Here is a 27,008-nt window from a genome sequence, read left to right on the forward strand (position 1 = left end):
GTGATGAGAATTAGAAATAGGCTTGATGAAAGTGGCATAGATTGACATACCTACCGTGGAGAAGAGAAAAGAAGCAGTTGTCTAAGAATGTCTGCTTTTTGTTACCAGTTATTATAGTAATATATTTATTTCTGCTTATTAATTTTTACACGTCAGATCTGAAACAGCAAAGAATTGGAAATCACTGACAGACTCAGAACGTTCTAGAGGATCCCTGGAGTCTATTGCTGAACATGTTGGTATGTAACTAGAAAAAATAATTAACTTGTAGCTACATAGTCTAAGGATTTATGCAGAGGCCTACAAAATTCTACCTCTATACTTTTTATTAAAAAGTGAATTTCTTAATTACATTATTTAACATTTTAAAGTTACTTTTATATTTTAAAGTGATTTATTGGCTATGTGTAAATTATATGAATCCTTTTTGTTTGTTTGGTTTGGTTTTTTGGGGTATTTTTTTGTTTGTGACAGGGTCTCAGTCTTATCACCCAAGCTGGAGTGCAATGGCATGATCATAGCTTACTGCAGCCTTGACCTCCTGGGCTCAAGCAATCCTCCCATGTAACCAGGACCAGGATCACAGGCACATGCCACCACACCCAGCTCATCTTTTTTTTTTTTTTAAGAGATAGGTGTCTCACCATTGTTGCCGAGGCTGGTCTCGAACTTTTGGGCTCAAGCAGTCCTCCCACCTCAGCCTGGTTGAAAATTACCAGCACTTCAGCCAAAGTGCCGAGATTATAGGCATGAGCCACCACACTCAGCTGAATCAGTCTTTATTGTTCAAAATTTATTAGAAAAACCGAAGCATAATGATTAAATAGCTGAGTATATCATCAGCATCTCTAAATTTCCCCTAACCAGATTTTTTATCTGGTTATGTATATTTTCAGCCTAACTGTTTCTCAGGTAAATAGCTGTACACATTTTTTCAGTTTAACCAAAACAAAGTTAATTATTGAAAATAATATGTAGGCTAGGCGCAGCGGCTCACGCCTATAATTCCCACACTTTGAGAGGCTGAAGTAGGCAGATCACTTGAGCTCAGGAGTTTGAGACCAGCCTGGGCAGTCTGGTGAAACTCCATCTCTACAAAAAATACAAAATTAGCTGGGCATGGTGGTGCACACCTATAGTCCCAGCTATTTGTGGGGCTGAGGCAGGAAGATCGCTTACACCCAAGAAGTTGAGTCTACAGTGAGTTGTGATCAGCCACTGCACTCCAGCTTGGGTGACAAAGTGAGGCACTATCTCAAAAAAATAAAATGCAATTCAGTGAGAAAATAAAACTGAGGCACAAAGAAACATCAGTGACAAAACAGAGATTTGGCTAGGCACAGTGGTTCGTGCCTATAATCCCAGGTACTTAGGAGGCTGAGGCTAAGGATTGCTTGAGCCCAGGTTCAAGGCTACACAGAGCTGTGACCGCTGCACTCCAGCTTAGGTGACAGAGCAAGATTCTTGCTCTTAAAAAAAAAAAAAAAAAAAAAGATATTTGAATTTAAAACTTTTAACTCTTGGTTTGTTAACTCATTATATTGTACTTTGATCATATTTTGCAAGTTTAGCTCTTAAAGTGCTATATTTGCAGAAATAGTTGATCTGTTTTCTTTTTAATTCAAGAGCTTAGTTGAACTTCCTAGGAAAATGTATTCTTTTAGAAGTATATATGGAAGTCTGTTTCTCCTTCACTAGTTTCCTGTTTGAAAAATGTTTGTAATAACCATCATACAGTTCTATTTTTGCATGATTTGAGGATGAATGTGCAAAGCAATGGCTCCATCAACTTAGATATATTTTTCTTCACTTTATAAGTTAAGACAATGCTTAAGAAATTATTCCAAACTTTAGAATTTTAAGCAATTTTAAATGTTGATACAGATGATATTCTCTTAAAAGAAAAACTTATAAAGTAGCCAAAACAGGTCATATTTATTGACTAGAGGGTTTTTTTTTTTCCACTAAAATTTGGCTTTTCTCTAAACTTTGGTTCACAAAATTGAAAGATTGTGGTTAAATCATTTTGATGTGGTGATTTGTTTTTTCTTTAAGATGCTTCACTGTCAGATTCTGAGAGATCCATATCAGAAAGGTCTTTATCTGCATATGCAAAGAGAGTAAATGAATGGGACAGTCGAACAGAAGATTTTCAGACCCCATCTCCAGTTCTCAAATCATCAAGGAAAATCAGGGAAGAATCTGGAGATTCTCTAGAAAATGTACCTGCATTACATCTTCTCAAAGAATTAAATGCCGCTAGTAGAATTCTTGATGTGTCACATGGCAAGGTTGAAGAATCTAGTAAAAAATCAGAAATACAAGAAATAGAATACACAAAATTGAAGAAGAGTAAGATTGAAGATGCCTTTTCTAAAGAAGGTAAATCTGATGTCTTACTGAAATTAGTCCTAGAACAGGGAGACTCATCTGAAATTCTTTCAAAGAAAGATCTTCCTTTGGATTCTGAAAATGTTCAGAAAGACCTAGTTGAATTAGCTATTGAAAATCTCCATAAAAGTGAGGAAATGTTGAAAGAGAGACAGTCAGATCAAGATGTGAATCATAGTCCAAACATCCAATCAGGAAAAGACATTCATGAACAAAAGAACACAAAGGAAAAAGATTTGTCTTGGTCAGAACATCTTTTTGCTCCTAAAGAGATACCATACTCTGAAGATTTTGAAGTGTCTTCTTTCAAGAAAGAAATTTCAGCTGAATTATACAAAGATGATTTTGAGGTGTCATCTTTGCTGTCACTCAGGAAAGACTCTCAGTCTTGCAGAGATAAGCCACAGCCAATGAGGAGCTCCACAAGTGGAGCCACTAGCTTTGGTAGTAATGAGGAAATCAGTGAGTGCCTAAGTGAAAAAAGCCTTTCTATCCATAGCAGTGTTCACTCTGACAGGCTGTTGGAACTCAAGTCCCCTACTGAGCTGATGAAAAATAAGGAGCGCAGCGATGTGGAGCATGAACAGCAAGTTACTGAATCCCCTTCCTTGGCTTCAGTTCCTACTGCAGATGAGTTATTTGATTTCCACATTGGTGATAGGGTGTTGATTGGAAATGTTCAGCCAGGAATTCTTCGATTCAAAGGTGAGACTAGTTTTGCTAAAGGATTTTGGGCGGGAGTGGAGTTAGATAAACCTGAAGGAAATAACAATGGAACATATGATGGCATTGCATATTTTGAGTGCAAAGAAAAGCATGGTATTTTTGCTCCTCCTCAAAAAATATCTCACATTCCAGAAAATTTTGATGACTATGTAGACATTAATGAAGATGAAGACTCTTACTCAGATGAACAATATCAGTACTATAATCAAGAGCAAAATGATACAGAGGGTCCAAAAGACAGAGAAAAGGATGCCAGTGAATATTTTTATGAGAAATCCCTACCTAGTGTGAATGATATAGAAGCCTCAGTTAATAGAAATATAAGCCTTAAAATAGAAACAGACAATGTACAGGACATTTCTGGGGTACTTGAAGCCCATGTTCACCAGCAGTCTTCAGTGGATTCACAGATTTCTTCAAAGGAAAACAAAGACCTCATTTCTGATGCCACAGAAAAGGTTTCCATTGCTGCAGAAGATGATACTTTAGACAATACCTTTTCTGAAGAATTGCAGAAGCAACAGCAGTTTACAGAACAGGAGGACAACCTATATGCTAAAACTTCAGAAAAGCTTTCTACACCACTTCTGGATCTTTTAACAAGAGAAAAAAACCAGCTGGAAGCCCAACTGAAGTCATCACTGAATGAGGAAAAAAAGTCAAAAGAACAACTGGAAACAATCAGCTTACTGACAGATAGTTTACTAAAAGTCTTTGTAAAGGACACAGTCAATCAACTACAACAAATCAAAAAAACCCGAGATGAGAAAATCCAGCTTAGCAATCAGGAGCTTCTTGGTGATGACCAAAAGAAAGTAACACCCCAAGACCTATCCCAAAATGTTGAGGAACAGTCACCAAGTGTTTCAAGTTGCTTCTTAAGGTCTGAATTGGAAGATGAAAAAGAAGAGATTTCCTCTCCAGATATGTGTCCCAGACCGGTGAGTATTTCATCTAGAAAAAGTATCAGTATACCTTTTGACACTTTTAACAAGGCAACTTACCTTGCCTATATAGTACATTTTAATTCTGTAACTCCTGATAGGTTTTTTTTTCCTTGACTTGTTGTTTATTAGAGAAGGATCACTATACAAGTTTTTAAAGGCCTTGTAGCTGTTTTTCCTGGCTGAAGTGTAATTGTCCTCTATTATGTCATGAGTAGTCAATATAGGGTTGTCACAAGCACTGGCAGGTTTTGGGGAACTAAAATATCCATTTAAACTGCTTAGTTGACAACCCCTGTACTGTCCACAAATTACATTTCCTTCCAGATTCACTGAACAAATTCATTCCATGGAGTTTTCCAGTGGCTCACCACCCAATTCTTTTTTGCCTGTGAAATTGTTTGTTTACATATCTACTCAGCCATGGTTGGCCAGTATGCAGAGGTTAGCAGTTGTGATGTTGATTCTGGTAAAATGAAATATATCCACTGTGACATGCACTCAGACTATCAGCTTGTTTATGTTGCCCATGGACAGTTGAGCAAAAGTAATGACTTTGAGTAACTTGAGCCAGATGGTCACCAGAGGTGAGAAATTTTATATCCCATTTCCATATCCCATAGATGGACAGTTGTTTAGAAACAGAATAATGATAATACAAAAAGCGGGGAGAGCCCTAATCAATAAGCATTTTATAAAAATTCAATTATATGTAAGGTTTATATAAGTAGAATTGAGGGAACAGGATAACTTTTTCTTAAGATTGTTTATTAGTGGCCACCATATTGTTTTTTATTCTGCTTGCTTACAGAGAAATATTAAATATATAAATAGTACATTTACTCTGTCTTTATTAAAAAGAAAAATGATATGAGGTCCCTAAATGGTGCTCTGTTTGAATGGTTCCATTTCTATAGGAGAGCCCAGTATTTGGTGCCAGTGGGCAGGAAGAACTTGCTAAGAGACTTGCTGAACTTGAGCTCAGCCGGGAGTTCCTGAGCACATTAGGAGATGATCAAGACTGGTTTGATGAAGACTTTGGTTTGAGCTCTTCTCACAAGATCCAAAAGAATAAGGCAGAAGCAACCATTGTACCTCTAATGGCAGAATCTAAAAGAGTAACCCAACAGCCATGTGAAACATTATTGGCAGTCCCCCATACTGCAGAGGAAGTAGAGATTCTTGTACATAATGCAGCAGAAGAACTTTGGAAATGGAAAGAATTAGGCCATGATCTTCACAGCATCAGTATTTCTACAAAACTGCTTGGCTGTGCCAGTAAAGGTCTAGATATAGAAAGCACTAGCAAAAGGGTCTACAAACAGGTAGGTAAAATAAAAGGGTAATTTTAGTTTTTAAACTTCTTTCCCATTGTCTGAAATTTGATTCTTAGCCATTTTGTTTTGTTTTTCTTTATCAAGGCGGTTTTTGATTTAACAAAAGAGATTTTTGAGGAAATATTTGCTGAGGATCCCAACTTAAATCAGCCTGTCTGGATGAAGCCATGTAGAATCAACTCTAGTTATTTCCGACGAGTGAAAAATCCAAATAACCTTGATGAAATCAAGGTAAACTGCAAACTATAAAGTGTCTTCTTTTTTGACTTGCTGTTCATTTACACATATCTATAAATTTGTAAAAGCAGGTGCTCTTCTGTATTATTGACCTTTGTGTCTTCAGGACCTGTTCCATAGTGGGTATTCAATAAAGATTTGTTGACTCACTGAATCCATGAACAGTGGAAAGATTGGAATGAGTGAAAGGGCTGAATCCTCAAGTTTGTGCAAAAAAAAAAAAAAATTTACCAGTCATTTTCTCTATATACATAATTATAATATTTAAGAAAAATTAGGAAATACCTAGGGAGATAAATTATTGCAACTCATAGGAGTTTTAGGTAAGTTTGGGGGGCTTTAGAGACGGGTATAATGTTCTAAAAGTACATGTGAATACATGTCATATATATATCTTTTCAGTATGCCAGCCCTGGACACATAGGTGTTACTTCTCTTTTTTTTTTTTTTTTTTTTTTTTTTTTGAGACGGAGTCTTGCTCTGCCGCCCAGGCTGGAGTGCAAGTGCAGTGGCCGGCTCTCAGCTCACTGCAAGCTCCGCCTCCCGGGTTCATGCCATTCTCCTGTCTCAGCCTCCCGAGTAGCTGGGACTACAGGCGCCTGCCTCGTCGCCCGGCTAGTTTTTTGTATTTTTTAGTAGAGACGGGGTTTCACCGTATTAGCCAGGATGGTCTCGATCTCCTGACCTCATGATCCGCCCGTCTCGGCCTCCCAAAGTGCTGGGATTACAGGCTTGAGCCACCGCGCCCGGCCTTAGGTGTTACTTCTCTATCTTTGACTTAGGAGGTTTCAAATTGGTAATGTGGTTTTGAACTATGTAGGATAATAATATAATACATAAAAATATTTATTTTGTTATCTAAGAAACCGTTGTAGCCCCTTGCCCAGAAGCTACAAGGACTGTGAATTTTAAAGTCACATTGGTGGCAATCTGTTCTGCCTAGTCACATGTTTCCTTACAGCAAAGGTTATATTTCCAGAGCAGTGATTCTCAACTTTTAATGTGCATGTGAATGATCTGAGGATCTTGTTAAAATGGAGATTCTGATTTAGTAGGTCTGGAGTAGGACCTGAAATTCTGCATTTCCAACAAGCTCTCAAGTCATGCTGGTCCTGCTGGTCCCAGGACCACTCTGAGTAACAAAGCTTTAAAGTTGTATTTCCCAAACTTACTTGATCACAGAAAGCCTTTAAAAATATTTTATACTGATAGAACACCAACAGATATTTGTGAGATGGGATGTATGCTTACCTCAGGGGTTGGCAAACTATGGCCCCTGAGCCAAATCCAGGCCCTTGTATGTTTTTATAAATAAAGTTTTGTTGGACCTCAGCCATACCTATTTGTTTACATGTTATATATGGCTGCTTTTCTGCTACAACAGTGGAATTGAATAGTTGTGACAAAGACCACATGGCCCACAAAGCCTAAAATATTTACAGTCTGATGTTTTACAGAAAGAGTTGGCCAGCCCCTGGCTTAAAGTAAGTAGCTTTTTAAAAACACACTATATACTCCATTCCTTCTACCCTTCCACAATTGATAAATGCTTGAATGCTATGTGTGTCTGTGAACAGGTAGGGAGTGATGGAATTTGCAGGCACATTGGTACTTTGAGAATCTTTCCAGGTGATTCTGATTCATAAATGTGTCCCTTCCCCTGTTAAGAACATTGTTTTTTTTAACAGAACAACCATAAAAGTAACAAAATAAATTATTAATAACATTAAGTTGAGGTAAGACAAGATACATAATATATACCAACAATCAGACTACATGCATCAATACAGCGTACAATAAATGCCCACAAATTTTAGTATTGACATAGCATTTTGTAAAGTTTTTAAGGGTGATAGTTCAAATATTGTTAGTGGTAAAATTATTATGCTTCTCATACTGAAGTGTTGATATTTTTAAATTTAACATATTTGAGTTTTGGTGCTTTAAAATAAACTATCCCAGATAAAGTCTTTGCTTTTCTCACATTACGTTGTCCCCAAAAATTTCTTTGAGATTTTTGCAATTCAGAGATTTATTTTATGCTTTCTTATTTATTTTATTTTATTTTTTTTTTTTGAGACGGAGTCTCACTCTGTCGCCCAAGCTGGAGTGCAGTGGCCGGATCTCAGCTCACTGCAAGCTCCGCCTCCCGGGTTCACGCCATTCTCCTGCCTCAGCCTCCTGAGTAGCTGGGACTACAGGCACCCGCCACCTCGCCTGGCTAGTTTTTTGTACTTTTTAGTAGAGACGGGGTTTCACCGTGTTAGCCAGGATGGTCTTGATCTCCTGACCTCGTGATCCGCCCGTCTCGGCCTCCCAAAGTGCTGGGATTACAGGCTTGAGCCACCGCGCCCGGCCTTTTTTTTTTTTTTTTTTTGAGACGGAGTCTCGCTCTGTTGCCCAAGCTGGAGTGCAGTGGCCGGATCTCAGCTTACTGCAAGATTTTATGCTTTCTTTAGTAGTTTTGCCAGCTTGAAGTTAGCTAATGGTAGGTTTTTTTGTTTGTTTTTTTGTTTTGTTTTGTTTTGTTTTGTTTTTGAGATGGCATTTCACTCTTGCTGCCCAGGCTGGAGTACAATGGTGTGTTCTCAGCTCACTGCAACCTCCGCCTCCTGGGTTCAAGCGATTCTTCTCCCTCAGCCTCCCGAGTAGCTGGGATTACAGGCATGCACTACCCCACCCAGCTAATTTTGTATTTTTAGTAGAGATGGGGTTTCTCCATGTTGGTCAGGCTGGTCTTGATCTCCCGACCTCAGGTGATCCGCCGCCTCGGTCTTTCAAAGTGCTGGGATTACAGGCATGAGCCACCGCACCCAGCATGGTAGTTCTTAAGTAAACTCTAAAGTAATTTTTCTTTGCAGATTAATCAGCGGGTTTTACTTTGTTGTTGTTGTGATTTTTAGACAAGATCTCACTTTGTCACCTAGGCTGGAGTGGAGTGCAGTCTGGACCTCCTGGGCTCAATCAATTCTCCCACTTCACCCTCCTGAGTAGCCAGAACTACAGTCATGTACCATCATGCCCAGCTAATTTTATATTTTTTTTTTAGAGACGAGGTCTGTCACTATGTTGCTTAGGCTGGTCTCAAACTCTTGGCCTCAAGTGATTCTCATGCCTTGGTGTCACAGAGTGCTGGGATTATAGACGTGAGTCACCGTGCCCAGCTAGATTTTACTTTTATATGTTTCATAAGTGAATAAAGTCTCAGCATTTGGGATGCTTTTCCCTTCAAATTGCTATGTGGAACTGTTAAGTGGAAGAAATTTGTATGATATTTTATTGTAAATATTATATTCTTAGCACGAATCTGTTTACTGCATTGTAAACACATGAAACTCAGGAATTCTATTGTTTGTGTTTCATGTATTTGTCTTATTTCTACAGAGCTTCATAGCAAGTGAAGTACTCAAGTTGTTCAGTCTTAAAAAGGAGCCAAACCACAAAACAGATTGGCAGAAAATGATGAAATTTGGAAGAAAGAAAAGAGACCGAGTGGATCATATCCTGGTCAGTGTATACAACCAAACTGTTTTTATTTTGACCATATCTTTTAAACTCAGAATGTAGTTAGATTCTAAAAGGAAAAGGGATAGAATTATTCTTAAGTCTGTGGTATTAAAATCTTAAGGCCTTTACTTGCTGCATTTCTACCCCTCAGTTTTGTTGATTATTTCTTTTGTACTCAGTAGATGAACATTTAACTTGATCAGTAGTATTTTAGTAGAACTTGAGAAATTAACTTGAATGGAAGCAAAGTTTAAGGTAGTGAATTGAAAAGAGACCAGTGTGGACTCTGGAGCCAGACTGCCCACGTTTAAATCTTTGTTTTGCCACTTACTTGATGTGTAATCTTGAACAAATTTATCTAACATTTTTATGCAAAGTGAAGGTAACAATAATAGTACTTACCTGATAAAGTTATTAAGAACATTAAATGAGTATATGTGTAAAGCACTTAGAATAGTTCCTCATATATAACTCAGTAAATATTAGCTGTTACCTCATCATCACTATTATCATTATCCAGAACATTCCCTGGATATGATTTATTTGGTTTTGCAATATATTTCTGTAACATTAGAAAAGTGTTTATCAAAAAAAAAAAAAAAATTCAGGTTTAACTCTAAACATTTTAATTCTGGACCTTTTATCTTATCTATATTGATATTTATATAATGAAAAAAAGTATAATACTTAAATTTATCACCATTCTCATGTATGTACCTCTCTAGTGTTTCATTTACTCAGTAATAACTGTACTAGATAACATTTGCTTAGTATTTTATAGTTTATCATTCTTATGCCTTATTTGATTTTTTTTTTTTTTTTTTTTTTTTTTTTTTTGAGACAGAGTCTCGCTCTGTCACCCTGGCTGGAGTGCAGTGGCGCAATCTCCACTCGCTGCAGCCTCTGCCTCCCAGGTTCAAGTGATTCTCGTGCCTCAACCTCTCAAGTAGCTGGGATTACAGGCACCTGCAACCACGTCCAGCTAATTTTTGTATTTTTAGTACAGACGGGGTTTCGCCATGTTGGCCACGCTGGTCTCAAACTCCTGACCACAAGTGATTCGCCTGCCTTGGCCTCCCAAAGTGCTGGGATTACAGGCATGAGCCACTGAGCCTGGTGTCTTATGTCTTATTTGATCCTCACAATAATTAAATGAGGTAGGAAGGACTAATGTTGTTCTTTGTTTTACAAATGAGGAAATTTAGATTCAAAGATGTTAAGTGACTTGCCCAGTAAAATAAGAGACAAGATTTCAATCAACTAATTCTTTATAGATCTTCGCATCTCAAGAAAGTGAACTTGTTCTCATATTTCTATCATGTTTTAAAGTCTGAATTGTTATTAATTTCCAAGTTGTTACTTCCTTTACTTCTTAGGAATTAAAGAAAAAAGCATATTAAAAGGCATTCATCTAACCTATCAGCTAAATTGATGATATCCCTTATACATCACCTCTGTGTATACATCGAATCAAAAATTGTGCTAATTAAGGACTGATGTTACAATAGTAAGCATAACAGACACAGACCCCACCTTCATAGATTTCCAGTTTGATGGCAGAAACTAGCCATTAATATATCATTTACACACAAGTGTGTAATTGTAAGTTAAGCATAAAAATGGAAGAATAGGGAGCTGTTAAAACCACAGGAAGCTGATCGAATGAGGATGGTCAGAGCAGACTTCTCTGAGGAAGTAACATTTGAGCTCAGATCTTAAAGATGAATACATGGCAGCAGTAAGAGAAAATGAGGAGGAAGCAAAAGTGGAAACCCCTGGTAAACCCATCAGATCTCACGAGACTTATTCACTATCACAAGAATGGCATGGGAACGACTCCCTGATACAGTTACCTCCCCCTGAGTTCCTCCCACACACGTGGGAATTCTGGGAAATACAATTCAAGTTGAGATTGAGGTGAGGACACAGTCAAACCATATCAGTACCCTGACAGCAGAGGCTTCCAGTAGGTGCCAAATAGGGTCAGTTAAGCAGAGACATCTCTCTAACAGTTATCAGAAATTCTCAAATACTAAACAAAATATTTGTTTTTCAGGGGTAAGGTTATTATAGTTTGGGTGAGGGGAGTACTGTGCATAAGAATTGAAGCAATTTACCAACTGGTAAACAACAATAATAAAGTATATATTATGTGACTATCCCCTTTGCTGGTTGTAAAATGTTTTTTAGCTTCCTACAGAGAGACCTGACCTATATAACTTTTTGCATGAGCTCATTCTTCTTAATTTGTTTTTAACAAAATGATACTGTCAGCTTCTTGAGCTAATTATTAACAAGAAATGCTAAATGAACGAGTCTCCTCTCCCATGATTAGATTTGGTCAACCTTGTATTTTCAGATTCTAATGTTTTTACATTTTAGGGGGATTGAGATTTAAAACAACAATTTTTTTTAATAACACATAAAATTTTTCTCAAACCACATTTTCCCTCTACTCTCACATCACAACAATCATCACCACACAAGAAAACTTCTATGACCATATGTGTGTGGACTTTTCCCCTACACATCAAGCAGTGGACACCAGCTGGGTGTCCTCTGAATCAGTTCTGATACTCTCTACCCAGAGATAGTGTCACATCCCACAGATTGAGTGCTCAGTCCCCAAGACTGCCCCTGTCCCCTCCACACACACATACCAGTTGCAAGTCCAGGCCTCCAGAACTTCTGATGGACCAGCTTCAAGTTGGGGCTCCCACCTTTGGGTTCAATTAATTTGATGGAGCAGCTCACAGAACTCAGGAAACACTTACTTAGGTTTACTGGTTTATTAGGAAGGATATTGCAAAGGATACAGAGACACATAGGGTGGGGTATGGGGAAGGGGCACAGAACTTCCATGCCTTCCTTGGGCTGCACCCTCCAGGAACCTCCAGGTTTAGCTATCCAGAAGCTCCCTGAACTCTTTGCTCTTGGGTTTTTCTGGAAGCTTCATGACATCAGCATTCCTTCCCCCAAGATTGGGTTGGACCCTCTCATGGGAGGGCCTTAAGACCCACAGTCAGAAAGGCAGGGGAACATTAGAATGAAAGGAGGGCAGGCCTGCTGCTGAGGCCTAACACCCCTGACTTTTTTTTTTTTTTTTTTTTTTTTTTTTTGGAGACAGTCTTGCTGTTACCTAGGCTGGAGTGCCGTGGTGCCACCTCGGCTCACTATAACCTCCGCCTCCCAGGTTCAAGCGATTCTCCTGTCTCAGCCTCTGGAGTAGCTGGGATTACAGGCGCATGCCACCATGCCTGGCTAATTTTCGTATTTTTTGTAGAGACGGGGTTTCACCATGTTGGCCAGGCTGGTCTCAAACTCCTGACCTCAGGTGATCCACCTGTCTCGGCCTCCCAAAGTGCTGGGATTACAGGTGTGAGCCACTGCACCTGGCCAACCCCCCACATTTTAATAAGACTATAACAAGGGCTATGGGAATTATTAGCCATTTTTTAAGTTTTTACTAAAAGAACGAGCTTATTTTGCTCTATGATTTTGTTACACTTTTCACCCGTTACTGGTTTTCTAAGTCTTACATGTTTAATTATGAAATATTTTTAAAGTATAAAAAAGAGTAGAAAATAATATAGAGTGCATTGTTTCTGCATCCTTGTCCTTCATTCCTAGCTCGGTTGCATCTACCTAAAGTACACACTGAGTATTCCATTAACTTCAGGCCTTTAATGTAAACTCTCAGTCTTTGTTTAAAAATGTCTATTTCAGCTCTTACTTTTGAGTTATATATTAGCTCTATATAAAATTTTAAGTTGCTACTTCTTTTTACTTAAGCAGTTTGAAGATATTTCATTGTAATTTTGAAGCAGCATCGTTTTCTGGGGTGAATACCCAGGGTTCGTCGTCTCAAGCTGAGAAAATTAACGACACACACACACATACATGAAGTGGGTTAAGGAGTGGAAAGTTTAATAGGCAGAAGAAATGCGAGAGGAGAGCATCTCTCTCATGAAAGAGAGGTGTTCCGAAAAAGGAAAAGCGGTGGACCACAGCAGATTTTACAGGCAGGCTTCAAGAGGTTGTGTCTGATTTACATGGGGCCCACAGATTGGTTCCACCAGGTGTGATGTTTACTGGTGCGGGAAAGGCTGGTCACCCCACCCTAATCTTATTAGGCAAATGGATTTTCTACTTGGCCAGTGCCATCTTGCCTGCTCCTTACTGTACACGTGGCAAAAAGAAGAGAAGATGGAGCCGCCATTTTGAATATGCCTATTCCACGGGTAGTTTTTTCTGTTGTCACAACTGCTGGCATTCGCTTGTGCAAGCTTCCAGCTTGCTTGTCTATGTCTGCAGCTTGATTTTACAGGCTGTTCTTCATTAGAAAAGAAACTGATTTGGGGGCTGCTTTTCATTAAAAGGAAAACCTTACCAAGGACTTCCTTACCCTATCTGCTGAAGTAATTTCTTTTTTAACTTTTTTTTTTTTTTTTTTTTGAGACGGAGTCTCGCTCTTTCGCCCAGGCTGGAGTGCAGTGGCCGGATCTCGGCTCACTGCAAGCTCCTCCTCCCGGGATTACGCCATTCTCCTGCCTCAGCCTGCCGAGTAGCTGGGACTAGAGGCGCCCGCCACGTCGCCCGGCTAGTTTTTTGTATTTTTTAGTAGAGACGGGGTTTCACCGTGTTAGCCAGGATGGGCTCGATCTCCTGACCTCGTGATGCGCCCGCCTCGGCCTCCCAAAGTGCTGGGATTACAGGCTTGAGCCACCGCGCCCGACCTCTTTTTTAACTTTTGTATCATTCTGACCTCTCTTGTTGCTTTTGAGAAGTCCGCTGACAGTTCTTTATGGAGAATTGGTCTCTTCTGTTTTCCATTTAAGATTGTGTGTATTTCTTCTCTAATTTTTCTGGATATGTCTAAATGTGGATTTGTTTTTATTCTGCTTTAGACTCATTGTGCTTACCAGGGACTTCCTTACCCTATCTGCTTAAGTAATTTCTTTTTTAACTTTTTTTTTTTTTTTTTTTGAGACGGAGTCTCGCTCTGTCGCCCAGGCTGGAGTGCAGTGGCCGGATCTCGGCCGGATCTATAGATTCATATCTTTACTCAGTTCTGGAAATTTCTCAGCTATTGTCTTTTAAAAGATTGCTTCTTCCCAACTTTCCCAATTCTCTGTGAAACTTCTTTAGACATCTTTGGCCTTATTCTCTTTCCATGGTTCTTAACTCCTCCCCTGGGTAGTCATAGCACTTGCCCCTCTTTTAAATCACTATTTGTTACTTAGGATTTTCCCTCCTTTCTCCAAATTTCTTTATACATTACGAATGTTTATGTTATATCTTATCTAATACATCTACATATTTATATGAGGACTTTTTTGGCATTATCTTACTTCACCATTTTTGCTGAAACTGAATCTTGACAGCTGTAGTTTTCTTGTAGAGTTGTTTTTTGATACACTCCAAGAGTTTTTCCAATTTTATCTGTAATTAATATTTGGCTATTGTAGTTCAAAAGAGCAGGAGAAGACAGTGGTTAATATTTTAGACAACACAATACTGTAGATAAAAGGATCTTTTCCTATAAAATTGATGTTTTTTATTGTTTTTCTAGAGTTTTGACTATTGGGAATTTTGCTTAGGATCTCTAGTTTTAAAAGTTTCTGAAACTTCCTGAGCCTCCTTCAGTATTTTTGCATGTAATAAACCCCAAAGTTCTCTCATGGGGATTATTTTATAAATGGAGAGAATGGCATATAACAAGCAAGGTCTCTGGAATCAGACAGCTTGTAAGTGTCCAGTCTTGTCTTTACCACTTGTTAACAATGTGACTTTGGGTGAGTTCTCTCACCTCTCTGTCTTTCTCAGTCTCCCCCTCTTTAAAGTAGCAACCTCATAGAGTTGGGATGATTAACCGAGATCTAATATGTATTAAGTGGCATATAAGAAGCTCTCAAAAATATTAGATATTATTAATGTAATTATTTTCATTGATACACAGTAGTTTTTTCCATGCACTTAAAGCTATTTCAGATGTAGCATTTTTAATCTGCCACCTGATACAGCATTCTTGAAGGCAAAAGCACTTGGACTAATAATAAGCATAGACCGTCACCTCCCCTGCATTACACATTTTCTCTACTGAATCTTTTTCATTAGCATACAAACTGCATATTTCTTTAAAGCTAAAATAACTCTCTTGTCATCACTTCCCCCTCCAATTTTCTCTTTACAATAAAACTCCTTTAACATGTCCATTTTTACTCTCCCTAATCTGTCTTTCTCTTACGGAACCAACTCCAGTCAAGCTTTTACCTCATCCATGCCACCAAAACTGCTTGGATTGATGAACCCAGTGGGAAATCTCACTTCCTGTGTTCCTTGACCCATCGACAGCATTCAGCACAGTTGATCCCTCCCTTTTCCTTGAAACCTGGCTTTCTGCTCCCTCACTGGCTGCTGCTCCTCGGTCTCCTTTGTTGGTTCATCCTCACCTTGAAACATTGACGTGCTCCTGGAATCAGCCCACAGACCTCTTCTTTGTCTACACTCCTTCTCAGTCTCATGGCTTTGACTACGATCTGTATGTTCACCACTCCCAGATTCGTATCTCCAGCCTAGGATTCTTGCTTGACTCTAGATGCATATAGCCATTTGCCTACTCAGTATCTGCGTTTGGGTGTCTATTAGACATCTCAAATTTCACATGTTCAAAACAACTTCTGAGAATTACGTTAGCTCTGGGTTTGTCATGTATGGCCTTTCTACTGAGGTGTATTTCCTCTATACCAATCTGTTGAGAGTTTTTTCATGAAAGGGTATCAAAGGCTTTTTCTGCATTTATTTAAATGATCCTCTGATTTTTATCCTTCATTTTGTTAATGTGGTGTGTCATATTTATTGATTGTGTATGCAGTAAATCCTACTTGATCGTGGTGATTCTTTTATCAAAATCTTAATTACACCATTTTAAAATATTTGTAACATGATGAACTATCTTACTAAACATTTCATAATAAACAGTTGCTTCTTCCAATTTAAGAAAATGTATATTTTAGCTGTTGCTTGGACTGGGATGTCCCTAATCAATCTAACTATATTTGTGTCTTCAGGCATTATTTCAGGTGAATAAAATGCAAATAATTTTTTAGACATAAAGCCCTCTGTTAGCCAAACAAGAAGAGAAATCTTTCTTTCACCTCTAGTTCTCATTCACTGCCCTTTTTTTCTTTCACAAAGGCATTGATTAATTTATATCTTAGGTTAGCTAAGAATTTGAGCTATTTTTAGCAGTGCATTCTCAAAGTATAGATGCCGTGGAATGAGTAGCAAGTAATTAGAGCATGGTTTGTATAACCTTTATGTACAGTAGCCTTGAAAAATCTCTGTACTGTAAGTAGAATTGCACCTAAGATGATAAATCTCCTTTATAGCCTGGGAGCTGATAAGAAGGATACTCAGCACTCCTGAGTTCCTCCTGTCTCTGCGTTCTTTCTCATATTAAGCCTAAGTTGGCTTTCACACAATTAATTACAATTTGCTTCTACAGCTTTGGAGTTTTACGTAACAACTTTAATTTTTTCTACACCCTTTTGAAACAGCTATCATGTTTCACCCGAGTCTTTTCTCCTTATAAAACATTAGTATTGTCTCCTGTTGTCTGATATAGTTTTGAGCCCTTCAACATAACTGTAGCTCTGTCAGTGTCCCTCTTTAAATACAGTGCTCACAATTAGCTTTATAATGTTTCATGGTTTTGTTTTTACATACAAGGTCTTGTTCTGTCACCCAGGCTGGAGTGCAGTGGCATGATGGTAGCTCACTGCAGCCTTGGACTCCTGGGCTCAAGGGATCCTCCTGCCTCAGTCTTCCAAAGCACTAGGATTATAGGGATGCATCACCACACCGAGCCTTGTGTATTATTTAATTAGTAGTCATTCAACCTATTTTTTTCTAGATAGTATATTTTGATTAGTGCAGTTTATGATCACATTTCTTTTGTTTATTTTTACCTGTATCATACTTAGAGTACTTACAGGAGCTGAGGAAAACCCCAAGACCAACCTGTGCTCAACCTGTGCTTTTGTAGTGATTTTTTTTTTGGACCCTATTACAGAACTTTATTTATTCCTTCTCTTGTTAAATGTGGCCTGTTGTTCCAGGCTACCACCACATTTCTTGATTCTTTCTTTGAACGTAGTTATAATATTTCCCAGCTTCCTGTCATTTCTAAAATTGATGTACCTGCCTTCATCTAGGTCATTGCTAAAAACAATGAAGTAGAGCTAAAGACAGCCTTTCACTATTCACAAAAATTAACTATTCTATATGCCAGATACTTATATAGCACCTTCTATTTGGACTCTCCTAGTCACGAGGGAATCATAAATAAAAAGAAACAGCCCTTTAAGAGCTCACAGCCTAGTGGGAAAACAGATACACAGAATATAATTTAGCATGATAATTGCTGTAATGGAATATGAAGAAAATAGAATGGGAGTGCAGAGGAAAAACTCCCTGAGTCTTCAAGGCAGAAACTTGCTTTTGGGTTGAGAGCTGTCCTTTAATCAAAAGAGTGTAAATTAGCCAGGTGCAGTGGCTCACCTAATCCTAGCACTTTGGGAAGCCGGGGCAGCTGGGTCACCTGAGGTCAGGAGTTTGAGACCAGCCTGGCCAACATGGCAAAACCCTATCTCTCTGAAAATACAAAAATTTGTTGGGCACAGTGGCGTATGCCTGTAATCCCAGCTACTCGGGAGACTGAGGCAGGAGGATCACTTGAACCCGCGAGGCGGAGGTTGCAGTGAGCCAAGATCGCACCACTGCACTCCAGCCTGGGTGACAGAGTGAGACTCCATCTCAAACAAGTGTAAATCCACCTAACTGACCTGTCTCTTTTTTCCCAACTTTTTCACAAGGATACAGTGAAAGACCCTGGCATCTGCTTGCTGAAATTGGGCCACATTCTATTTACTACATTTCTCTATTCCACCAGCCTAATACCCTGTCTCCTCCTCCGCTCCCAAAAAACAAAACAAAAAAACTGTTAGTCTTTTAGATGTAATTAATTAAGCTGTTTATATATTAAATGTGTTAACTTTTACATATGCATACATATATCTTCAGGAGCAGGATCGGGGAAATGAGTCAAAGAATATAATAAGATCAGAAGAAAAAAAATAGAGGCAAATTTGCAGGCTATGAGATCCCTCAGTTGTTATAGTTGAAGTTCCAAATGAGACTCTGAGCTTTCTAAAGGCCAAAGAGAAATGGAAAAGTTCATGTTCTTTCTGAGTGACAGAGAAATAGTTCCTGTTCTTAAGTAGGAACAAAGTTTTTGCCAACACTGAAATCTTACGTTTTGAGGTTACACTGAGAGAGAGAATAAAAAATGTCATGAGCCTCTAATCCATCTTGAATTAATCTTCGTATCTAATTAAATAAAGAGCTTCTGCACAGCAAAAGAAACTACCATCAGAGTGAACAGGCAACCTACAGAATGGGAGAAAATTTTTGCAACCTACTCATCTGACAAAGGGCTAATATCCAGAATCTACAAAGAACTCAAACAAATATACAAGAAAAAAACAACCCCATCAAAAAGTGGGGAAAGGATATGAACAGACATTTCTCAAAAGAAGACATTCATACAGCCAACAGACACATGAAAAAATGCTCATCATCACTCGCCATCAGAGAAATGCAAATCAAAACCACAATGAGATACCATCTCACACCAGTTAGAATGGCAATCATTAAGAAGTCAGGAAACAACAGGTGTTGGAGAGGATGTGGAGAAATAGGAACACTTTTACACTGTTGGTGGGATTGTAAACTAGTTCAACCATTATGGAAAACAGTATGGCAATTCCTCAAGGATCTAGAACTAAATGTACCATATGACCCAACCATCCCACTACTGGGTATATACCCAAAGGATTATAAATTATTCTACTACAAAGACACATGCACACGTATGTTTATTGCGGCACTATTCACAATAGCAAAGACTTGGAATCAACCCAAATGTCCATCTGTGACAGACTGGATTAAAAAAATGTGGCACATATACACCATGGAATACTATGCAGCCATAAAAAAGGATGAGTTTGCGTCCTTTGTAGGGACATGGATGCAGCTGGAAACCATCATTCTTAGCAAACTATCACAAGAAGAGAAAACCAAACACCGCATGTTCTCACTCATAGGTGGGAACTGAACAATGAGATCACTTGGACTCGGGAAGGGGAACATCACACACTGGGGCCTATCATGGGGAGGAGGGAGGAGGGAGGGATTGCAGTGGGGAGTTATACATGATATAAATGATGAATTGATGGGTGCAGCACACCAACATGGCATAAGTATACATATGTACTGCACGTTATGCACATGTACCCTAGAACTTAAAGTATAAAAAAAAAAAAAAATGTCATGAGCATATATTTCTACTGCAGGCGCCCAAAAGGTTTCCTTAGTGTTTTCTAAATTTTGTTATTGTGGAGGAAATTGCTCAAAGAACAGATTTAATATTACAGGCCAAGAGAGGCTGTGGAGCATGGCTCACATCTGTAATCCCAGCACTTTGGAAGACCAAGGCAGGCTAGATAGCTTGAGCTTGGGAGGTGGAGGTTACAGTGAGCTGAGATCGTGCCACTGCGCTCCAGCCTGGGTGACAGAGTGAGGCCCTGTCTCAAAAAAAAAAAAAAAAAAAAAGGTGGGAGGGTCTGCAAGAACTATTATAAAAAGGAATGCTGCGCAACTTTGAATAACAAATTCATTGGAGATGTGAAATTTTTTGTGCACACACCTAGACCATCCCTCAGCACAAGTTCAAGAAGTCTTATATTAGGCTGTTTATTATAGCATCCTTCATAAGAGAGGAACACCAATTCCATGGTAGGTTGACAAGTATTTCGTAGATACCCATGATTCTGTGGTCAATTAAATACAGGAAACGCTGAGTTAAACAAGTTTCTTTACTGGTGGGCTTCTGTCTCATAGGCTTAAGTACAGTGTAACTCTCCCAGAGGGAGTTCTCCAGAACTTACTTGGCCATAGAACCCTTTTTGGTGGTACATTAGGGAACAGAGGAATGAATGTTTACATATCCCCCAAACAACCTTTCTAAAAGAGAAAGAATGTGGCAGCCACCCTGTTACATATTTGTCAACTCCAGCCAAGGATATATGTTGGACAATACTATTCTTCCCCTCTCTTACTCTCTCAAGCTTCAGGATGATGTAGTCTCTTTTTTGCTAGAGTCTTCTTGTTTCCTCATAAGGCAAACCAGAGTACAATTTCCCCTGTTCACTTTCTCTGCTTTTTTTTTTTTTTTTTTTTTTTTGAGACGGAGTCACTCTGTGGCCTAGGATGGAGTGCAGTGGTATGATCTCGGCTCACTGCAACCTCTGCCTTCCAGGTTCAAGCGATTCTCCTGACTCAGCCTCCTGAGTAGCTGCGATTACAGGCTCACACCACCACACCCGACTAATTTTTGTATTTTTAGTAGAGACAGGGTTTTACTGTGTTGGTCAGGCTGGTCTTGAACTCCTGACCTCGTGATCCACCCGCCTTCGCCTCCCAAAGTGCTAGAAGTACAGGCATGAGCCACCACGCCGGCCCACTTTCTATGCTTTTTTAAAGATAAAACTATGATTGGGGCAAGCCAGGAGCATGTTGTCACTCGGCTTTTTGCCAAGTAAGACTTCTAGTTAGAGACCCCTGTCACTGCAATTAATTTTGCTGAATTTGTGACTAGATCAGGGTTCACTTCCCTATCTGGCCTCCATCCCATTCACAATGTTATTTTGTATAGCAAATCTAATGTGGTTTTTTTGTTTTTGTTTTGTTTTGTTTTTTAACAGAGTTTCACTCTGTTGCCCAGGCTACAGTGAAGTGGTGTAATCTTGGCCCACTGCCATCTCCGCCCCCTGGGTTCAAGCGATTATCCTGCCTCAGCCTCCCTAGTAGCTGGGACTACGGGCACGTGCCACCATGTCTGGCAGATTTTTGTATTTTTAGTAGAGACGGGGTTTTGCCATGTTGGCCAGGCTGATCTCGAACTCCTGACCTCAGGTGAACCACCCACGTAGGCCTCCCAAAGTGCTAGGATTACAGGCATGAGCCACCGCACCCAGCCAATCTAATGTGTTTCTTTTAGAATAAAGTAGGTTTTTTCCCATGTATTATAAACAAGCAATAAATCTGGGGAGGTTATTTCTATTTGATTAGTTTTTATTTACCTAAGAATCCTAAAATGCAAAAAGAGCAAGTATTGTATTAATATAATAGTGATTCGAAAAATAAACTTAAGCAATATTACATTTGAAAACTACCGTAAGGATAAATTTATTTATAAAAAGTGTTATTTATTATAATACTCCAGAATCACATTCAATATTGTCTTTTAATATATGCATTTTATAATTGTAAATCCATATACAGATGTCCCCTACCTAATGAAGGTTCGACTTAACTGTTTTTCAACATTGCAATGTTATGAAAGCAACACACACTCACTAGAAACAGTACTTCGATTTTTTGAATTTTGATCTTTTCCTGGGCTAGTAATAAGTGGTATTGGGGGCAGCAGCAGTGAGCTGTAGCTCACAGTCAGCCATACCATCATGAGGGTGAACACCGATACTCTCCTGTGGACTGTGATGCAGGTAATTCTGCCCAACTTTAGGCCAATGTACATGTTCTGAGCATGTTTCAGATGGACTAGGCCAAGCTATATGTTCAGTAAGTTAGGTGTATTCAGTGCATTTTTGACTTAATGATATTTTCAATTTACAGCGAATTTATTGGACATAACTTCATTGTAAGTAGAGGAACATTTCTGTCTAATATTTTGTGTTCTCCTTCCATTAAATTCCTTATTCCCTTATGGTATGGAATTCCTTATGGAATACATGTTCCCTTAACGTTGACATAGACAACATACTGGTAATCTTTAATATCTATGAAATACTCCAATATTGTCAAATGTATTTTTGAAGTCATCTTGATATTATTTGGCAATTGAGGTTTTTTAAACTTTTTGCAATTTTAAAAGGGGTACTGATGTCATATGAATTACCTTTTTTCTCTGGTTTATTTCCTTGGGCTGTAGTCCTATGGATAGGACTACAAAGTCAGCAATTATATTTTCTAGCTTTTGTGTGACAGGGGTTTTCTAAGTTTGTTGTCTTCTAAATCCTAGGTTCAGGAGCTCCATGAGGAGGAGGCACAGTGGGTGAACTATGATGAGGATGAATTGTGTGTGAAGATGCAGCTCGCCGACGGGATCTTTGAGACCCTGATCAAAGACACTATTGATGTTCTGAATCAGATCAGTGAAAAGCAGGGGAGAATGCTACTTGTGTGACATCTTGCAAATAAATCGAACACTGAGTGCTAATGTGAGTCCTGGGCCTTTCTGCCTCCTGATGTACACCCCATCGCCATCATAGCAAGAGTGCTTCCGGACCTTGAACTTATTCTTAAAGACTACCAGTATGGAGTTCATAGGACAATGTGGTATATCTGGTATTACAGCCTTTGCCTTTCGAGACTATCCACTGGATTAATTGGTTATTTTCGGTGGGCAGAGTTGCACAGTGTAATTGTATACCTCTCGCTAGCAACCCCACTGGGTCTCAGAGAGGGCCAAAAACAGCAGACTTACCTCTGAGTTTAGACTAGGGTATCACTTATTTGAGTCTGAAGTCAAGTGAGAGAGGTATAGATCAATGCATCACATCACTTTTGAAATGTAATTCTGGTCTATACCATGGAAGTCATAAATGGACATTATAGTCTCTAAACAGTATTAAAACCTTAACCGCTTCTAAAATAGGCAAGCTTAATAATGTCTGCCAACTTCACATTCTGGAGTTTATTTCATTTCTTTTTGAAGATCATTTTCTTCCATTATTGTAGTTGAGCAGCACCAAGTGGACTGTCAGGCTAACAGGAATAAGTGGTAGCCTTGCTTTCTGAGCACCATCTAAAGAATTTTAAACCTCTGCATTATGTTTAGTGTTCTCTGTGTGGGCGTAAAAACAAAGAAATGCCCCTACTGAAGACTGGGCTCAAAGGACCAATGCAGGGCTGGTTCTTCTACCCCTTGGTTTACTCCTGCACTTTTCTTACTCGTTCTGAATCTCTACCAGCTGCTCCCAGAATCACAGATACTCAGGACCATCTCAGGCATCCAGGCATGGCAAAGTGGAAATAATTCATTTTGGCCTTCAAACCTTCAACTCCCATCTTTCCCCAAGAAGTTAGAGATGCTGTTACTTGAATGATTTAGGAAATGAGTGTGTGCACCAAAGACAAAAAGATATTGTCTGTTGTTTGTGTGCTTGTTTTGCGCTATGGAACATTTTTTAATTTATTTTAAGATAAATTATTAAGTTGAAAATGTATGTCCCTATTCAGAAGTGAAAGATTCTTCTTGTAATAGTTAAACCTCCATCTTGAAGCTTCTGTGGTTCAGTCTTTGCACAGGAACCTATGGTTTTAACAAACCAATACACATATTGAAGAAGTCATTTTAATTCAGTGAAACGAAGATGGGCTTTTCCAAGATCACCTGCAGTAGCAGGATGGGATAAAATGATTTAAAGACACTGTACAATTTAACTCTGCCTCTCTTGCAGCATTGCTTCTCACAACTATTACCTGCATCTGAAAAAAATATATATAGACTCCAGCTGCTACATTAGAGCATAAGAGATGCTCTCCTGGGACCTCAGTACCCTGCCTTCTTGACTGGTTTCTGTTCATCAGTCCTGTCCCTCTTCAAGTAATCTAGAAGAATGTGGAAACTCTTAGGCGCGAATGTAAATGCCTTAATATTGAAGGTCCTGGTTAGAAGCATGATCCAAGACATCCACTGGATTCATATTTACAAATATCCTGGAATGTTATAGCTTCAAAATGTGTTAGAAAAACCCCAAAGATGGTATAATCTTTTAAGTGTGCACGTTCGTTCATTTCTGCATCTTCCCTCCAAACTTGCCTTTGCATCTTAAATATTTCACTATGCACACTCCCATTCCTCTTGGGTTTCATCTTGTCGTTATTAGAAACGTACTGAAATAATCATTGGAATATTTGCATTTTGCACAGTGACTGGTATGATAGCGCTTGACAAATAAGGAAAGCACTGAAATGTTGTGATTGGGTCTCGGGAAATGCTCAGATTGATGTCTTACCAGCATTTCTTCTGGGCTTGTGATGTTGAGCTGTAGTCTTGTAGCCATAATGAGCATATTGACTAAGAAAAGCAAAGGTTTCTTGGGGTTATTAACCGGTAGTGTGGAAATACTATTTTTATGTGGTTAAGGAAAAGCAAAGGCTTTTCTTTTCAGTTTGTGTTATTTGGAAGACAGAAAAACATCTTGTCTGCATCCTTTGGCTGTTTGTAGGATCACATTGTCCTTATGATACTGAAACTTTACAGCTGCTGTAAATTTTTTATAAATGAATTTCAAAATGTTATAATGGGACTGTAGATTGTGTTTCTACATCTTCATTATTTGGACGTAAAACCAGTTTTTAATAAGAAAGTTTATTCTTTATGACATTATGACTCCAGAAAGAGAAAAAATAATAATAATACAAGTCATGGAATCAGCAATCTGGTAAGAAGTGCTGCCAAGAATGTGGCAGTAGCTGTCCTGACAGACTCCAACTGTCTTTACTGTCTGAAGAATCCTAGGCTCCACATGAGAGGCGGAAATGGATCAGTCTTATTCTTTGCTAGAAATGATTATCTGTAGTTTGGTAGCAAAATTAAAAAAAAATACATAATTAGCAGATTTCTTATTAACTATTTGGATCTAATTGAAATGGCTTTATTCTTAGGATTAAGAAAGATAGATGTGGATACCCAGCCACTCGTTCCATGTTGGTATCTTTTAAATCAGCTCTGCCTCTTAATCAAGAACCTAAATATTCCCTCTTTCTAATCTTTGTTCCTTCTCCCTACATCCTCGTCCTCTTTCACTCTTCCTTCATAATTCCTCTAAAAAAAATCTTTGCATCAGCAGTAATATCTTTTAGAATAGCACTATCAGAATTTAGTAGTAAACCAACATATAGGCTTCAGATTTACTTCTGAGTCCAAAACAATTTGTGCTATCCAGAGTAGTTAACTCTGGGTTAAACAAGTACAGGGTATAGATTCCCTCTTCAGGTCTACACAGGAATTTTTACCGTAGGGAAAAGTGGGGAGAGCTCAAACGTAGTTAATAAGGAAGGTAATTTGTTTTTCTTTTACCTAAAAGAAAATAAAATTCCTTCTGTGACTACAGGTCTCTGAGAAATTATCTTTCAAAAGAGATTTCACTGCTCATAAGAGTGTTGTGGCCTATTGATAAAAACAATTTTGTTCACTTTCTTGTCTTGAAAAAAAGTGGCCTTAGCTTTTTGCAATACTTGAATAAAGTGTGTACTCGCAAAAGAATTTCTGTAGCACAGCATTAGAGACTCATAACTTTTCTGCAAGAAATACAAACTTACATCTTCCTTTTACTACCTTAAGAATACTAGTGAGTAAAACATTAATTCAAAGAGCAAATTATAGAAACTACAATGACGTTTAATGCAAATTGTAGGAATTTACATGTTTACAAATCATCTTCAACTGGTTGTGCAACAATTCAGTAAAATATCTTTGTATTATAAAAATGTGAAGAAAAAATGTAAACTGATGTAAAGCAGGTACTGTCATTTTAATTAATCTATGTTTAATAGCTTTTCCTTCTGAACTTTGCAAAGCCTTCTTGGTAAACACATTGCAAAGCATTCTGTGGGAGGTTCAGCCTCCTTGTGTGTACTGTACTGTGCAGACATGAAAAAATAAACCCGTTTACTGTGTGCGTGTAAATAGCCTGGTCATCAGGCCATTTTCAGCCAATAGTCACATCCAGTGCAATTTTGCACCGAACACTTAAGGGTGTGGTTTGTAAGTATGATCTGTAAAATAACTGGGATGAATTCCCATGTATACCTGTGTAAATAGATTTGTTAACTGAAATATACTTTAAGAAAAGATAAAATCTGTAAATAAACTGATTTATAAATTAATTAATTTTATGTCAGGTCTCCATTTTTCCCCTCCTGAGCCAGCTTCAGAAAATTAGTCCCCATAAAATTCACTTATTTCTGATTTCTTACTTAGTCACAGGATGCTGATGCTTGGACAGTAGAATAAGGTAAGCTGTGGATAAGAGCTATTTACCTGCACATAAATGCCATCAGCACATACATTTGAGCAGCCTGGGCTTTGGTCCTATACTCATTGATTCAGCAGATAGCCACTGACCACCACCTTCATGTTCTGAGTACTGTGCTGAGTGCTGGGAACGTAGCAAAAAAGACAGACGTGGTCCCTGACCTCAAGAAACTTAATGTCTAATGAAAGCCACCAAAAGATTTTGAAAACCTGTGTGACAATTTCTAACAAGTGCTGCACAGGAAGCATACATAGGATTTGAGAATATCTTTTTTTTTTTTTTTTTTAAAGGATTTGAGAATATCTTAATAAAAGGACCCAATAAGGGTAGGAGTGAGTCAGGAAAGAGTTCTCTGATAAATTATAACTTTTATTTCTTCCAATTAATGGCAAATGCCATTTCTCCCAAATGACCTAAATTTTGATAACCCTTTGCAAAATAACACATGGAAAAGTCATACTCAAGTGGACCACAAAGAAGTGCAACCAGCTGATGCCCAGGTGTGGAGGCTGTAACTTATTTCCGGAAATAGGAGCTCGGAGGAGAATGGAGCTGAAGTGATAGAAGAATAAAAACAATCCAAGGATGGAAATGCACAGCACTCAGGATAATGAATTGTCTGTGGTTCAACAAATTAGAAGTGGTAACCACCATCATCTTACCTGAATTCTTCTAGT

The 27,008-nt window shown here is 38.5% G+C and overlaps 1 protein-coding gene across 5 annotated transcripts in view; it reads left to right on the forward strand.

Moving 5' to 3' along the window:
- The window catches only part of CEP350 (centrosomal protein 350), a 167,876-nt gene extending 141,694 nt beyond the window's left edge, over nt 1–26,182 (forward strand). For 4 of the 5 annotated variants that reach the window (XM_010375655.2, XM_030935150.1, XM_030935151.1 and 1 more), the window contains 6 exons: nt 157–239; nt 2,056–4,058; nt 4,979–5,386; nt 5,483–5,629; nt 9,020–9,142; nt 22,308–26,182. In XM_010375655.2, coding sequence (XP_010373957.2) covers nt 157–239; nt 2,056–4,058; nt 4,979–5,386; nt 5,483–5,629; nt 9,020–9,142; nt 22,308–22,472 — 2,929 coding nt within the window. In that variant the 3' untranslated portion in view covers nt 22,473–26,182. The remainder of the gene's footprint in view (nt 1–156; nt 240–2,055; nt 4,059–4,978; nt 5,387–5,482; nt 5,630–9,019; nt 9,143–22,307) is intronic. The other variant, XM_030935149.1, reaches the window with a different exon arrangement.
- The last annotated feature ends 826 nt before the right edge of the window (nt 26,183–27,008 follow it).

This window comes from Rhinopithecus roxellana, chromosome 8, assembly GCF_007565055.1.
Source record: "Rhinopithecus roxellana isolate Shanxi Qingling chromosome 8, ASM756505v1, whole genome shotgun sequence".
Lineage (NCBI taxonomy): Eukaryota > Metazoa > Chordata > Mammalia > Primates > Cercopithecidae > Rhinopithecus > Rhinopithecus roxellana.